General features: G+C 33.7%; 1 protein-coding gene across 3 annotated transcripts in view; it reads left to right on the top strand.

Annotated features, from left to right (window-relative positions):
• MPDZ (multiple PDZ domain protein) overlaps positions 1-18,093 on the top strand; it is a 134,407-nt gene that overhangs the window by 22,888 nt on the left and 93,426 nt on the right. For all 3 annotated transcript variants that reach the window (XM_012721488.1, XM_004677661.2, XM_012721487.1), the window contains exons 4-10: positions 7,447-7,656; positions 8,057-8,196; positions 9,043-9,256; positions 9,992-10,120; positions 11,699-11,908; positions 14,701-14,815; positions 15,144-15,232. In XM_012721488.1, the coding sequence (XP_012576942.1) occupies positions 7,447-7,656; positions 8,057-8,196; positions 9,043-9,256; positions 9,992-10,120; positions 11,699-11,908; positions 14,701-14,815; positions 15,144-15,232 (1,107 nt within the window). The remainder of the gene's footprint in view (positions 1-7,446; positions 7,657-8,056; positions 8,197-9,042; positions 9,257-9,991; positions 10,121-11,698; positions 11,909-14,700; positions 14,816-15,143; positions 15,233-18,093) is intronic.

Genomic DNA, 18,093 nt, shown 5'->3' with positions numbered 1-18,093 from the left:
CAGAACAGGCAGATCAACGAAGTACACTGCTGAGGGGAGCAGCGGGCGGGTCAGGAGAGGTCTGCCACACCATGTGGTCACCTCCGGGGCAGGTAGGAATTGAACTCATGCGGAAGCGGCTTTAGATTCTCAGTGCTGTGCTTTAACCTGCTGCGCCACCAGGGAGGGCCGACCTGGTTTATTTTTAATATGTGGGAAGATTTTTAATACAACTCAGTTTCATTAGTAGACATTTTGGTTAAATGTGTTTTACATTTTGATGTAGACACTCAGCTCATCGGTTCTTAAATTTTTCATTATTTTAACAATACATCCATTTAGGTCTACAAACTTATTTTGAAGCATTACTTCAGCTGCATCATACTTTTTGTTAAGCTGTATTTTCATTATCATATATATATATATTAATTTTTAGGACCCATGTTTTATCTAGAAATATAGTGTTTAATTGACTAGTGCTCTTTAGTTTTTTTTTTTTTTTTAATTATCTTACTGTTACTGATTTTTAGCTTACTCTACCATAATTTGAGCGTATCTTTTCAATCATTTCTTGGAAATTTTTGACACTTGCTTTTATGAACTATCTGTAATCTACGTAAATACTTATTTATATTTGAAAATAATGTGTATCAGGCAGTTTTTGTTTGCAGTATTTTATATTTATCGGGTCCTCTTTATTTGGAATGTTGTTTATATCTTCTGTATCCTTATTGATTTTTCGCTGTCATTTAATGTGAGAAGTATGTCATAACCTCTAATTATGAATTTGTCTCTTTATTATATGGATTCTCAATTCTTTTGCCCTACTTGTTTTGAGATTGCATTTTTACATTACTAAAATTGTTTTATCTTTCATAGAAGAAAATTGTGCCTTTATGTCTGAGTTGTCTTTTATCTCCAGTAATGTTTCTTGCCTGAAAATCCTCAGTTGTCTGATAATAGTTTAACTCTATCAAGTTTCTCTTGGTTAATGTATCTACCTTAGTTAATATGATCTTTTTTTCTTATCTTTCTACTTTCATCTTTTTAAAATATTTTTCTTTGTTAATGTTCATCTTTGGTAAACAACGTGTATTGAGGTTTTATTTGTTGTGCATTCTGACAACTCTGATCTTTTACTTGAGGTATTTTACCTCTTTATATTAAATTTAATAAATGATAAAATTCAATTAAATTTTATCATACCATATTTTCATATCATATTTTGTCTCACTTTTGTCTTTTATATTACTTTATTTCTGTGTTAGCTTGTTACTGATACATTATTTTCATTTAGTCATTACCTAGATATTATGGTAATTATCTTTGATTAATTTTACTCAAGTTTTAAGGAAACCTTTTTAGCTTAAATAAAATATGGGTTCATAGGAGCCTTTCAGTAGAGAGAGGTCCATAAATATTTCTTATCAAATTTAACCCAGTGCTTATATTTTAATATTTATAGTAGAAAAACTAGGAAACTGGCATTGGTACAATGTCTTTCATTTTTTCAATTTTTGTTATTCTTTTTACTTAATATAATTAGTGTAACAGCCACCAAAATTTATACAGATCTATTCCATTATCACATAGAGCTTCCTTCTGCTCGTCCATTAATAGTCAGATTAAATTTTCTATACACCATCCCTAATCCCTGGCAGCATTTTTTCCTTCTGTATTTTATCATTTGAGGGTATTATAAAAATGGAATCAAATTACAGGTGATTGTTGAAGTTGACTTTTTCCACAAGGTGAAATTTTTTATAATCCTCTCAGGTTGTTGTTTATTAATAGTTTAAATATAAATCTATTAAGTGTAAAATATTTAATACTATGTTTCTTTTTATTGTTGAGTATTCATACCATGAATAGGGGATATTTTATTTGTTTTCTGTCACACTTTTAGCTAAAACTACTATGGGAGTGGTGTACTGTTTTTGTGTGGACATAGTTTTTTATTTCTATATAATATTCTCTGTAATAAATGTGCAGTAGCGCAATGGTGTCTAAATGGTAAATGATTGTTTAGTTTTAATTTTAGAAGCTGCCAAACTATTTTTCAGAGGAGCTCTACTATTTTTCAGTCCTACCAGCAATGTGTGAGCAGTCTTTTTTTATATCTTTGCCAGGATTTGATGGTGTAAACAATTTTTAATTTACACTTCTGATAGTCATATGATATCTCTGAGTACTTTTAAAAATTGCTTATTTCTAGTGAACAATGATATGGAACATATTCTATGTTCTCCTTTTTTTATCCATATATCCTCTTAAGTGAGCTGCCTTTTTTGTGTTTTTAAGCTATTGAGTTTTGGATTTATTATTTTGACTTTATTTAGACTTGGTCCCTTGGTTTGAGATTTTTATTCTTATTTGGTTTTGATTTAATGCTTTCACTATTTCATGGAAAACACAAGGATTTTAAAAAACATGTTAGCCAGTTTAAGCCCATTTTTATTTGATTATCATGTACTTTTATTTACATATATTTAAAGCACTATATTATGGTGATTTATCCGAATGCTAAAGATAGACCTGCCATATGATCCAGCAGTTCCACTTCTAGTTATTGATCCAAAAGGTGCAAAAACACAATTTTTTAAAATAATATAGTAGTTTATTTTTACATCATTTTGTGCATTTTTCCGTATCAGTTGTAATCCCTGTGGGCTTCCCATCACCAAATCACCTGTGTGCCATCACCACAGTCCAATGCACTTACCCTCTCCTCGTTGCAAAAACACAAATTCTGAGGAATCTTCTGTCTTCATTGCAGCACTATATACAGTAGTCAAGTTATGACAACCTAAAGACAGTGAGTAGTTTAAAAAGATTGGTGTGTGTATACATTATGTAATGCTAGTCAATTATGAAAGAAAAATAATTCTTGCCATTTGTGACAATATGAATGGAACTGGAGGCGATTATATAAAATAAGCCAGAAGAAGAAAGAGCATATACAGGATGGATTCACTTATATGTGGAATACTGGAAAACAAAGGGTATGTCAGCAAAAACCAAACCATTCAAAACCCTAAGAGTATGACTGTAGAATTTAGGTTACCATAAGGTTGGGGAGAGAGCAGGGTGTAATGGGGCCCATGGACTATGGTAGAGGACGTGGGTGCTTTGGTGGTGGGTGTCATGACTAACATATACCTTAAACATGTGTTGTAAACCATGTACCATGTTGAAAAAAAGAAAAAGAACACAAGAGCTCCATAATATTTTTAAGTACTGAGAGTGTTTCATCCTGCCCATTCACAAAGCAGTTGACCCCTTTCTTAACTAAATAGTTACATAATCTTCATTTAAATTATGTGTTTGGTATTAGCACTAATTACAATCCATAAATTAAGTTACTATATGTTTATTTACTAAGAACATAAAAGAGGTTTTTTTATTTGGTACTGAAATACTCAGCGGAACTTATAGAGAGAGCAGATAGTTATTTAGTGACTCTTGCTCATTTGCTAGCAACTTCTATAAAAATTATACAGATTGTTTATCTTTATGTAAAAACCACCAGATATTTGTGTTTTCTTCTGTTTATTTTATAATCTATAAACCAAGATGGGCGTCTAGTTTTTTATTTATTTATTTATTTTTTAACATTTATAGTGTGTCTTTTATGAACAAACCTATCAGGGTAAAATAAAATTCATTCCTGTTCTTTTAGGAGATTACAATTTAGAAACCATTTTAATAAACAGTTACAGCAAAATCAAAAGGTGCCTTTGTGCTTCACCTATGAGCATAATTTGTAAATTTAAAAACAAGGCTTTGTATGATGATTTAAGTAAATTGCAGTCTTAAAATATATAGTCTAACTTTTGTTCATGTAGACCTCAAGAGAGGAAACAGCAGGCATTACAACTTTAACAAATTAGAAGACAACTGGTATCCAGTATGTTTATAGAAGTCTCATAATTCTGTGTTCTGGTCCTGTAAGTTTCCTCTTACAGAGGCTTCACACCCAGTCGTCCATAATATCAGAATGTCGTACTTTTCTGGTTAACTTCATATGGATAGATTCTCTATTCTTGGAATGTGATTTGCTCATTCTGGCTTACCATAGCAGAAGTCCAAATATTTTTTCCTATGTAAATATACCATAGGCATTATGTCCTGGTGTGTGGGATCTTCAGCCTGTCACAAGTTTTATTATGCCATCTGTTTCAACCTGAGCCGTGTGTCTGCTGGCAGGCTTTATTGAAGTTGCATTGGCTCAGGATAAAAAAAGATCAAGTTTATTATAAGAAGCTTGTTTTTGAAAAAAAATAATAATTGATCATGCCTCCTCAAGTCTTAAATTAAGCATTTAAAAGAATTCCCCAAAAGCCGTTTCTAACTACATTGATCTTTTTCTGTGATTATGTATAGCCAATATCAAAGTTGTATTTTTTGTAATTTATTAGGTTCTTGTTATTTCTAGGGACAAATAACAAACACTTGGACACAAAGAGATGATATACTATGGCTATTTTAATTGCTTCTGTCAATGAAATTCCTTATTAATGTCCTTTTTCCAGAAATGATACCTTAAATGGCTGTAGACAATGTATAATACAAAGGTGACAGGGATGCCAGGAAAAAAAATGTAGATCATACTGTCTGTTGGCTATAAGATTTGTGTAATTTTATCATCTATAAAATGAATAATACTTTGAGGGTTGTTGGGGGCATTAAATCAGAGTATGCATTAGAAAATGAATCAACATTTTTTTTCATATTTTGAGTCTAGATAATTTGTTTATTAATCATTTTTTTTCCTGTGTCACCATAGTCCCCATTGTTTTCATGCCACCATATCACTCAGAAACCATCACTGTATCCCTTTTTATTCATCTCTGTCCTAACTTGCCCCTCCTCTCCCACTTTCTTCTTTTGCTGTATGCCTACGTACTGTGGTCAGTTTGCTAGTTTTCACTTTTTCTTGACCTTTTCTTTGGTTTCTCTGTATTCCATTTATTCTACGAAAATATTTGAACACCAGTTGTGTTCAAAACACACTTCTAGCGAATGGGGATATAGTAGATAATAATAAAAAAAATTCCTTTGCTGGAAAATTCTAGAATTCTAGGATGGGATGGACAGGGTAACAGGGTGGATGTCAGGGGTAATATGTACCATGAAGAAAAACAATTCACGGCCCTCCTTGGTGGTGTTGGTGTTTGGAATGCTGTACTGCTAAGCTAAAGCTAAGTCAAGGGTGGCTGCTTCAGTGCAAGTTTGATTCCAGCTGGGGAGGAGATCCACATGGCACAGCAGACCTCTCCTGTTTGGCCCACTGCTCCCCTCAGCAGTGTACCTTAGTCCTTCTGCCTGTTCTGTTCCCCGCTCTGTTTCTGGTGAATCCTCTTGCTGCTCTGTACATCTGCCTTTGCCCTGTGTCTATATGTATAAATAAATAAATAGATCTTTAAAAAACAAGACAAGCAAACAAAAAAACAGTGCAGGTTCAGCTCACAGAGAATAATGATGGGGTATAGTATCATAGGATTGTTTGAGAAGGCAAGGTATAATTGAGCACATTTGAATTAATTAAAGACATAAACATGTAGATACTGGGGGAAAGGATGTATCTTGCTGGTACAGAGAATAACTGGCAGTTTTAGTAATGAAGTGGTCAGTACACCAGGAGCTCTGGGGATGGGCAGAATGTAGGAGTTGAGTTCAGAGAGTAATCTAACAAGATTAGCGATGTGACATGTCTGATAAATGATTATAGATAAAAAACTACATTCCAGATACTACAGAAATATGAAATTAAGATTAACTGTTATACTAGTTCATCAGGTATTTAGATTTGACTTGGAGTTCCACACACAAGCTCTACACAGACTATTCTACACACAAGTAACTGTAGAATATTTTTACAAAATGGAATTACCTGCATTTTGTTGTTGTTACATACGTCATTCTAGCTGGAGTGAGCCAAACTGCACAGTTTGAAGGCTTATTTCTCCAAACTGCCAGCTGAGCCAAGATTTGAAAAATCAATGTTAGGCACTCAATTTCCAAGTGTGAAGTAGAAGAAATCACAAAACCATCCTCACTTGTGGTAACATCAAAAAACTTAAGAGGTTCCTAGAATCATATTTGAGTTCAATAATTCTCTAGAAGGACCTATAGAAATTGTTGAAACCCTTTGTTCTTGTTATTGTGGTCTATGGTAGGGAATAGATACAGGTCAAACATCAGCTACAGAAAAGAAAATCTGGAGGAGTCATTCCCCACATGATATAATATAGCTTCACACTTTAAACAGATGTCATATAACCCTGGGACCCACTATGAATATCAAAGGCACTCTGGTCATTTAGAAATCTCCAGTGATTTAAAGCTTACTGCCTAGGAGCTCGGGACCAAAGTCAGTCCTATATTTGGGAAAACCAAGTTATTTAACTAAGTAGTGTTATGAAATTTCAAGTGATATAGAAAGCAGATGATCCTCTGACATCCCATCTCTCAGGTATTGCTAATATTGGTTATTTCTCTCATGCATATTCATTCCGATGTTTAGTGCATATATAAATTTTTAAATGTACATTAGGTCATATTGTATACAACATTTCATGACTGACTTTGTCTTTTAAAAAGATTTATTTATTTATGCACACAAAGCTAGGGTACAGGCCAGAGGTGCAGGGGCAGTGAGAGGATTCACCAGAGAGAGACCGAGTAGGGAGAACAGGATGATTGATGAAGTACACTGTTGAGGAGAGTAGCGGGCAGGTCAGGAAAGGTCTGCCATGCCATGTGGATCACATCAGGGGCAGGGGTTGAACTCATGCCCAAGTGGCTTTAGTTTCTCAGTGTGGTGCTTTAACCAGCTGCGCCACCAGGGAGGGCCCTCATGACTAACTTTAATTTTTTTTTTCTTTTAATTTATTTGTGCATACAAGAGCTGGGGTTTAGAACAGATATATGGGGGGCTGTGACAGGATTCACCAGAGACAGAATGAGGAACAGAACAGGTAGGTTGAATGAAATATACTGCTGATGTGAGCAGCAGGTGAGACAGCAGAAGTCTACTGAGTCTGTTGTTTATCTCCTTGGCTGGGGATTAAATTTGTGCTACAGTGGCTACCAAAAGATTCATAGTGCTGAAACTTAACCCCTTGCGCTATTAAGGAGGCACCCATAACTATAAATTTTCACTTAAGCGTGTGCATGGATATATATGTTTTAATGGATACCTTGAAGTTGAACACTGGATATTATGAGTTAATAAAATTTTCCTGTATACTAAATTATGATGCATTGATCATACTTGTATAAGCATCTTTATCTTTTATTTTAATTTCTCTCCTAGAAATAAATTTACTGAAATAGAATGCTTTGATCAAAGAATGTGGGCAGTTTAAAATTTTACAGATGCTGCAATATTACCTCTTTTATAGATTTTTTAATGAAATAATTTTTGAAATGTTAAAATTGCTAATAATTTCCAAATTGCTTTAGGCAAGCATTACAGGTTCTGCAATTTCAAATATTGACTATGCCCACGTCCCCCCTATTGGCCCAGCTGTAATTCCTGCTCTGCAAAATGAAACCTTTTTATCTTCCCTAAATAATGGAAATCTGGAAGCACCAACAAGATCTGGTTCTCCGTACATCAGTGGGAAACCTGCTTGTGATGAATTTGATCAACTGATAAAAAACATGGCCCAGGTAAGAACATTTCTTCATCTTAGTTATGATAGAATGTGTTAATATCTTGACAGTATAATCAAGTGGATAATTTGAGAATATAGTGACATTATTAACATCTAAAAAATTGATATAAATAAGTAGTAGATTTTCTGTAAGTTTGGGTGCTGTAGAGGTTTTCCTATTCCATTTTTCATGTTTTTTATCATCATATTTTCAACTATGTATTACATGTCTTGTTCCAAAATATTCTTCAATATAAAGTAAGATATTCCATTATATTTCATTCTGTGTTATAAGTGATAACATTTATTTAGAAAAAAAAATCATGTTTTTTTTTTTTTTTAAGTGATAACCACTAATAAGATGATTGCTGCTCCAGTGAGTTTTAATTTTATATCTTGCTTTGTTTCCTAAACAGGGTCGCCATGTAGAAATTTTTGAACTTCTCAAACCTCCTTGTGGGGGCCTCGGTTTTAGTGTTGTGGGACTAAGAAGTGAAAACCGGGGAGAATTGGGAATATTTGTGCAAGAGATCCAAGAGGGCAGTGTGGCTCACAGGTGAGACTTCCAGGAAATTGCCTCTTTTTATGCCATGTTCAGAAATTATTAATTACCTTGGGAAAATATAGAGAAACAAAAATGAGTAAAACAAACAAAAACAAATGTAATCTATTAATCGTAACTTTTTAAAGATGTCAGTAACATTTTTATGATAAAAAACAGGTCCTTTCAGAAAAGAGTGATTTTTTTTTTTTTCAGAGCTACAGAAAATGATTACCAGAGGGAATAGGGGAAAGGGGCAGATGGGGTACAGCAGTGCACAGTTGGTTAGGTGGAGGAAATAAGAAAATAAAAGAAGGAAAAAGTGAAATGTCAAAAAAAAAAAGTTAGCTTTTAAATGTAATCTTAATTATCTTTTAGTGAGGAAAGAAAACTGTGTGGGGTATTATATTTTCATTGTTAATACGCTTATTCTGATTACATTTGTAGTTACTGTAAGGAAGGTATACAGATGATCCATGATGATTTGAAATATGTTTACTAATATGCTCAAAATAAATACATACATCTTTGCCTTCATTTGTAGGAAATATGAACATCCAAATAAAATGAATAGATTATGTAACCAGTTGGAGCAGAGCAAGCTTTCAGCTGGGAGAGGATGATTAGGAATTGATCAAGCCAACTATTTAAAAAGTAGAACTTTTAGGAAGAAAAAAATTTAAAAAATAGGATTAAAATTAGAAAAATGATCTTAAAGTAGACTAAAAGACAAAACTTAAGACATTTGGAAATTTAAAAAATAGAAGGAAAAATAGCCTAAAAATATAAGCTAGAGAAGCTTTTCTTGAAAGCAGTCTGGTGTCATTTTTTTTTTTTTACCTTTTTCTTCATTCTTGATAGAGATGGAAGATTGAAGGAAACTGATCAAATCCTTGCAATCAATGGCCAGGCACTTGATCAGACAATCACACATCAGCAGGCTATCAGCATCCTGCAGAAAGCCAAAGATAACGTCCAGCTAGTTATTGCAAGAGGCTCATTGCCTCAGATCATTAGTCCCATCATTTCCCGTTCTCCATCTGCAGCCAGTACAGTGTCAGCTCACTCTAATCCGGTGAGTATGTATATATGTAAAACTTTCAAAAGCAGCAGGACATATTTGCTGGTTTTTATTACTATTATTATCTGTAAGTCTCAAGTTTTATTATTATTATTATTATTATCTGTAAGGCTCAAGTTTAAGTTCTTTGTACTTTTGAGTTTTCTACTGTTTATGTCTTTTTTTTTTTAAACTGTGGGTTTTTATTACAATTTAATGATTAGATCACTGGCTTCTAAAACAAGTTTTGCCTTTCTTGTTTTGTAGTTTTTCTTGACAACATTCTTCAGAAAAAAATTTAGTATCTTAATTAAATTGACTTATTTGTGGATATAACATCTTGATTTTGTTTTGTAATTACACTGTTAGATTGTTCTTCAGCTGACTATTTAAACTTTAAGAGGTTACCTAATTTACAGTCCTCCATGGCAGGGTTATGCAGAAGACTTCCATAGCAATCTTTTTTACTAGACTTTTGAGATCTACTTACTTTCCCCCCATGTTTTCGTATTTTTGTTTTTAGAAGTTCTACAGAGGTTCTTACAAATCACTGCCTATGTTTAACTGGCTAAGTGCAGTCACCATAATGATGTGCTGATAAATCAAGAGTGGTAACTATCTATTGGAAAGGAAGTATATGAAATAAAAGGGACATTTTAAAAGGTTCATTATCATTTCTGAATAGTTAGATGAATTACAAAAAATACTTTTCTAAGTTTTTACAAATTCATATAGGAATTTTGTTTTCAGGTTCACTGGCAACATGTGGAAACTATTGAGTTGGTGAATGATGGATCTGGTCTGGGATTTGGGATTGTAGGAGGAAAATCAACTGGTGTGATTGTAAAAACTATCCTGCCTGGCGGAGTAGCTGATCAGGTAAGCTATTCCAGCAAGTATTTTGTGCTGTTTTATTAAATAATATGACTTTACATTTTATATTTTGTTAGAAGAAAATGTGGTTTTAAATAAATAATGTCAAGGAACTAGAGTTAGAATCCTATTTTGTTGAACTATCTCCAAAGTGTTTTCTTAGACTTTCTCTTTGAAATGGAGCAGAGTTAAGATGAATAGATGGTAATTTTAAGACTCTAGAATTCTGATTTTGATCATTGTAAAAGCAGCAAACCTTTATTTTATCATAAATCGATTAAGAAACCTAATCAGCTATTTTACAGAACCAGTTATTATGTAAGAAAGAACCCTTCATTACTAAGGAGAAAAACAAAAAAAACAAGATTCAATGTGTCCCTTTAATGAGTTCAGTGGTGTTATCTTTGTATATGAAGTACAGCATTTTTTTTTATCACTTACATAGTTTATTAAAGACTTGTTTCTTATTATATGTGAGGTTGGAATATATGTGAGAAAAGTTTTCAAAACCTTTCTGGTTATTATTTATATTTTAAGTTCTGTTATTAAGTAACGTGATTGTAACATTTTGTTTATAAAGCTGTTGTTTCCTGTGTGTTTGAATTTAACTAGGAAGGCATGTTCATCAACTTCTTTCATATTCATAAAAGAAAATGCCTGCTTACTGGTAACCTTATCAGTAGAGCTTTTGACAGCAACACAACAACATGCAAATTTTCTTCTGGTAAAACATAAACCAGCTTCAAGCATGAAGCTCTAATGAATTTCCCTAGGTAAATGTGATAAAAAAAACTAGATAAATTAGCTTTATCAGAAAACTGCATTGTCCCATATGGTAACTACTTGCTACATGCCATTCTATATCCAATGTAATTAATTGAAATTACTTATTCAAATTAATTGGAATTAAAGTTACAAATCCAGATCTTTAATTGGAATTTCAGGTGCTTTATAGCCATATGTCACTAGAGCTTCCATGTTGGACAATGCAGAATATTTCTATCACTGCAGAAACTTATAGTGGACAGTAGTCCTTTGGAGGCTTATCAAAATAATTTTCCCTTTATAAATACACTCACTCATTTATCTGAATTTTCATCTTGGAAGCATTTTATCTGCAAATAAGTTATTTAGAGGCATTTATGATTTAAATGGCAAGACATAAAATTGTGGTAGCATTCTGGTTCTATCTTGTGGTTCACATTATGTTTTGAGTAACATGTATTTACTTTGCTGTTAATACTTTATCTGCTTAATGGGATTATCTTTTTTATTCTAGCCATAAAAAAAATTACAGAAGGTTTAGTATTTTCTTAAATGTGCTGGGTTAAAATCAAATCGAAAAACTCATGTAGACTAGTGATTTTACTGAAAATTTGTGAATTTCATTAACAAACATCACACTGAATTAGATGATAGGGTGTTTGAAGAGACAGTTAAAGTTGCAAACCCATGTCTGTTGACCCATGATTGGTAATTTATATCAGCAAAATTCTGTATTATTATTCCCTTTCCCTCATTTAGGATTTCTTCTGATGAAGTTAAAGTAATAATAGCTTGATTAATCAAAATGTTTTTTTTCAGCATGGACGATTGTGTAGTGGAGACCACATTTTAAAGATTGGTGACACAGATCTAACAGGAATGAGCAGTGAACAAGTAGCACAAGTACTCAGACAATGTGGAAATAGAATTAAATTGATGATTGCAAGAGGTGCTATAGAAGAACCAACCACATCCACCTCTCTGGGCATTGCCCTTTCCTCATCCCCATCATCTACTCCAGAGATGCGGGTATGTAAATACAGATAATGGAAGAATTACACAGTACCTTTTAAATGACAATGATCTTTATGTAGGAAGCAGACTTACTAAATTAATGTTTATATATTAGTGCTACTGAGTAAACAGAACTCAGAATTATCTCAGACCTAAGATCTTATGAATTAGGAATAATGTATCCATGGATACATTAGAATTCTAGGTTTCTGTTGTACGTTTTTCTTTAAGAAATATGTTTATGAAGGTAATGTTTTATAGTATGGGTAACATTTTAAAAGTTACTTATAGCTTATTACCTGAAATGTTTATTTTTTCTTAATTAGAATTTTCTCTGTAAAGTAGGAAAAAGTTCCAATTATTCCCTTTTGACAACTTTCTTTTTAGTCTTTTTGGGAAGTGAGAATGGAGGCAGGCTTAGTTGGGGTGAGAAAAGCTTACTAAAGCTCTAAAGCTTTCCAATATTATTGCTTTTTTTAAAAAAAAATCATATGGAACTGGGGTACAGGCCAGAGATGTGGAGGGTGAGAGGATTCACCAGAGAAAGAGAGGGAAGCAGAACAGACAGAGCGACTAAGTACACTGCTGAGGGGAGCAGAGGATGGGTCAGGAGAGGTCTGCCTCGCCATGTGGATCTCTTCCGGGGCAGGCGGGGATGGAACTCAAGCGGTAGTAGCTTTAGCTTCTTAGTGCTGAGCTTTAACCTGCTGCGCCACCAGGGAGGGCCCAATATTATTGTTTTAAGATAATGTCATAAGTATTTTCCAGATTCTTAGTGAGAAATCATTATTCTTATCTAGTTACATTATTTTTGAAAGGAAAAAAATGATCTTTTGTAATTGTAACAAAAGCTTTTTATAAACATTCCATCTATGTTAACTTGACATGAAAAAGTACTAGAAAAATGAAAAAATATTCGAATGTAGTGATTATTTCAGATGTATCAGTTACAGGAGTTTATAGAATAAAAAAAAATAAACAAAATAAATTTATCTCCAAATCTCTTAAATGTATGAGAAGAGTATTCTACTCAATTTCTAGATAAGCTTTATAGCCAACGCACATCTCTATATGAAAAAACATCTATTTTTTTTTAAATTAAAGATTATTTTATTAATTGCTGTACAATTTTAAATTATCCTAACTCCTTCACAGCCCTTGAAAACTTTATTAGAACACTTGAAATTTCCATGATTCTGTTGTTTTTAGGATTGAGATTGGTTGCTATTTTTTGCAAAGAGAATGAAGTAAAGAGTGAAAGCTTGTTTATGAAAGTATTTAAGTGGCATTCTTTGTGGTAAACAAAACATTTTATTCAGCAATATATAAATGAATGCAATACCGAAAACCACTTGATGTAATTGAAAGCTTAGAAAAATATCTATTCTGTGCATATCATCATTTTTGAAGCCTGTGCCCCTTTTAAAACCATTCGATAGTCAAATTGCCACCCTCTAAAATAGCACTCGCATAAGTCTTATTAAAAATAGAAAACACATTTGTTTCAATTGAAGCAGATTTCATCCTGTCATTTTCTTGTAATTATCTAAACTTTAAACTTTTGCTAAGTTTGCACAGATAATTATGTGCAGTGAAAAAAATAAATCAAACTTTACATTTCATTTAGGTGGGCTGTCGGTGAAATGCAGTTGGAATTTGCTTAAAGGAAATCAGAAAACATTACCAGCTAACCACAGCCTTTATTTTTTTTATAATCATCCTAGGATTCTCTGTGGAAGTGGCTGACACCATACTAGTATATAATGACAATCACTTATTGATGACTTATTGCTTGAATATAGTAATGCTTAATTCAGGGAGTTTTCCCCTCCAGTCAAAAATATAGTTAATAACAATTCTACATGTTGAAGAAACTTACTTTCCTCTATCATTTGAAGAATGATGAAACCAACATAGAAGGCATATCTCTTTTATTACTTGCTTTTCTGTTGGCACTTTATAAACTAAGGAAGAATTTTAAATACCTCTATGGTATATTTCACTGACTTCAAAATAATCACGGTCTATTAATATGTTATCTGGAAATAGGTTAACTCATTCATGGTATTAGAATCAGCACTAGCTTAAGAGCTTAAGATAGTAATAACAGTATGCCCTGAATAGACACTATGGTCCTTATTCAAGGAGGGATTTTACATACTGTGTAGTAATTAAGAATAGGGACTACATTATCTGCATCGAATTTTATCTCTACATGATTGCTTCCTGTTCTTGGAAAAGGTTATATGCCTCAGTTTCCCCAGAGAAAAAAATGAAAATAATTGTACCAACCTTTAGGCATATTATGAGAAATAAGTGAGTAGACACGTCAAGTACCTCTTACATGGCAACTGATCAATAATAGATAGCTAGACTTGTTGCTTTTCTTATTCCTCATAAACAGTAGAGCTCACTGATGTTTAGAAAAATTAACAAAGCTAGACTTGAACTTGTTCGTCTGAATTCTTTCCAATGTACTATTTCTAACATCCTTTAAAAATGAAGATGAGCCATTTCTGAGAAGAGAACTTGTTATTGAGAAACTATCTGATGTTTAAAGTTTTGGTTACCTAAAAAGCAATATGTTTTTCTGATGGGGGAGATAGCTTTACTGCTGACTTTCCTTTTGCATAGATAATGTTATGATCAGTTTGTGTTGACAACATTAAAGAAACAGCTACTAATTTTCTAGCAGAGTTGTCTGAAACCTAATTATATCACATTCCTAAAGATTTTGACTTTTAGAGTTTATCTTGTTTGTTTATATGTTTACTTATCTGTATATTTATTGATTGATTTTATTTTAGGTCGATGCTTCTACTCAGAAAAGTGAAGAAAGTGAGACATTTGATGTTGAACTCACTAAAAATATCCAAGGATTAGGAATTACTATTGCTGGTTACATTGGAGATAAAAAATTAGGTAGTTAATTATATTAATTAATATATTTTCAACTTGGAATTACCTTTAATACCTTTGACCTATAAATATTGACCTAACATTATGTACTTAAGATTATTGAATAAATGATGAAAACTTCCTTAGGAATAATTTAATGTAGGTGATTCAGGAATTGTATTTATGATAATGCAGACCATTGTCCTATTTTCTAGTATACTAGAAATGATTTTATTTGTGTGACTTTTAATTTGTATTTATTCAAAATTAGGACTTTATACTTGGAAAAGAGAGATAGCTATAATTTCAGAATGCTTCTTAAATATTAAGAAATAACTTATTCTAATCTTAGAACCTTCAGGAATCTTTGTAAAGAGCATTACAAAGAGCAGTGCTGTTGAACATGATGGAAGAATCCAAATTGGAGACCAAATTATAGCAGTAAGTAACACACTTAATAACAGCTTTGATAATTTTCATGGTTGAGAATTACGTTCTTCTAGTTAACATTTAGTTTGAGAACTATGTATAGCTTTGTACTAATTTAAGCTTGCTTTGGTGACTTGAGGCTACAGTAATCCATTAAATTATTTTGTTGAAGTAAAGCCTTTTCATTCTAAAGGTGGGACTTTTTTCTTGAATAATTTCTGAATTATTGATTTCTGGTTTTAATGTCTTTATTACCATACCAGTACATTGTTTACAGATATGTTAAAGGTAAAGATAGCTGTTATAACCATTTGTTTTCTTGAGTCTGAATTTAAGATATGTCATTTTAAGTACAACAGTGGAATGATTCTGTAATAGTTGCCTCAATGATCTGGACTCCCTTAGATCTAAGAATATATAAGAATAAAAGAAATAGACATACCCCCTTTTAGTTAGGTTAGGTTCATCATTGTTATTGTGGCAGCATCACTGTGTTTTGAGCAGAGGTCTCTTCAAGGCAGTGCACAAGATAATTCAGTTTTTTAGTTTAGTGTCCAGTGGAAACTTGACTTCCTAACAACTCCAGACACAAATTCAAGTGACCCTAAATCAAGGGCTTTTTGAACAAGTGAGTTCACAAAAGACTGATAGCAGTATGGTCTCTTAGTTCATAGAAGACATTAAAAAATCAGGGACTGAGAAGCCTTGCAATAAAAAAAAAAAAAATTGTTAGACTCTTTGACATTAGTGTCCTGTAATAGCTTGTAATAGGATTTTTTTCTTTCCCCAAAATATACACTAATATTCCTTAGATGGTATCTTAAGGAATGCTCATTTATCTGATATGCCTGTGTATGTTTAAGTCTCTATTGCTCCCTTGGGATCTTAACAAAGTTAGAGTAGAGAAGCCCTTGTTCATAACAACATTATTTGTAATAGCTGAGGTGAGGAAGTCAGGTGATCCAAGTCGCCATGGATGGATGACTGAATAAACAAATGTCGATACATACAAAGGAATATTACTTAGTTTTTCAAGTAAGGGGAATCTTATCACATCCTACAGCAAGGGCATTATGGGCATGATGTTAAGTTCAATAAACTAATCACAAAAAGAAAAACACGGTGTGTTCCACTTACATGAAGCATCTAAAGTAGTGTAAGTCACAGACAAGACAGTAAAATCACTGTTTGGAGAGGCTGGTGGAAAGATAATGTCAAGCTGTTGTTTAATGGTATAGAGTTTAAGTTTTGTGAGATGAAAAACTTCTGGAGGTTGGCTGCACAACGGTGTTAATATGCTTAACACTACTAACCCTTAAGACTAAGATGGAAAAATATGATTAAGATGGTAAATATTAGATGTTTTCTAACACAGTTTAATAAAAGACAGGTATCCAATATCTCTGCCATTTGCTCTGATGTTCCCACACCCTATTCTTAGACTTAGGTCTTGAATATTACTAACTACATCTGTTTTTCTCTTGATATGTATTTTAAAAATCAAGTTTTCCTTGCCACCTATTCTGACTCCATGCTAGACATTGTTTTTCCCACTGGATGTCTACCATACAATGAAAATTAACTACTTGATGCTAATTTTTTTTGTTTTTTTTTGGGGGGTGGGGGCGGGAGGCAAGGGAGCAACAGAGTAAATCAATGTATTCTAAATTCCTGTCAGACACTGAATTAAAATTTGAAAATTGAGAATTTTCTCCCCCACTATGTAACTATGTATTTTAATCTAGCAAAAATTTTCCTAAAAATCAGCATGAGATAAAGTTTGCATATCGTGCAATTCACATAAATCAAAGTCAGTTTAGAACTCACAGGCCGGAGGCCAGAGGTGCAGGGGTGGTGAGAGGATTCACCAGAGACAGAGTAGGGATCAGAACAGGCAGACTGACGAAGTACACTACTGAGGGGAGCAGTGGGTGGGGTTAGGAGAGGTCTGCCGAGTCATGTAGATCACCTCTGGTGGGGCAGGCAGGGATCAAACTCCTGCGGAAATGGCCTTAGCTTCTTCGTGCTGTGCTTTAACCTACTGAGCCACCAGGGAGGGCACCTTTTATTTTTTTTTTTTTTTAAGATTGATTTATTTATTCATGCAGAACTGGGTACAGGCCAGAGATGTGGAGGGTGAGAGGATTCACCAGGGACAGAGTGGGGAGCAGAACAGGCAGATCCATGAAGTACACTGCTGAGGGGAGCAGTGGGCAGGTCAGGAGAGATCTGCCTCGCCATGTGGATCTCCTCCGGGACAGGCAGGGATCGAATTGATGCGGAAGTGGCTTAAGCTTCTTAGTGCAGTGCTTTAACCCGCTGTGCCACCCGGGAGGGCCCCCTTTTTATTTTTTAATAGCAAAGAATCTTCCCTTTTCCCTAGAGAGAAAATCTTAGGCAAGCCCATGACTAAGTATTTTCAGACAATAAAATGGCCTGGTCAATCAGAATCATCAAATATTGATCTAATTTAATAATTAAAATGTGTGCATCCTACATAATAATTTTTTTAAAGATTTATTTATTTATTCATACAGAACTGGGGTACAGGCCAGAGATGCGGAAGGTGGGAGAGCCACCAGAGAGAGTGGGGAGCAGAACAGGCTCAAAGTACACTGCTGAGGGGAGCAGCGGGCGGGTCAGGAGAGGTCTGCCATGCCATGTGGTCACCTCCCGGGCCGGCGGGGATCGAACTCATGTGGAAGTGGCTTAAGCTTCTTAGTGCTGTGCTTTAACCCACTGAGCCACCAGGGATGGCCCTACGTAATAATTCTATTTCAGACTATACCCCAGCCAACCAGAAGTCTTCTATGAAGCGATGACTGACTCAAGGTTAGAGTTAGGACTTTGCCCACCTAGCTTGTCTTCTCTCC

The sequence above is a fragment of the Condylura cristata genome, unplaced genomic scaffold, assembly GCF_000260355.1.
Source record: "Condylura cristata isolate star-nosed mole 26May11 unplaced genomic scaffold, ConCri1.0 scaffold00006, whole genome shotgun sequence".
NCBI lineage: Eukaryota > Metazoa > Chordata > Mammalia > Eulipotyphla > Talpidae > Condylura > Condylura cristata.
Note: the sequence above shows the minus strand (reverse complement) of the source record. Positions and strands in the feature narration are given on the sequence as shown.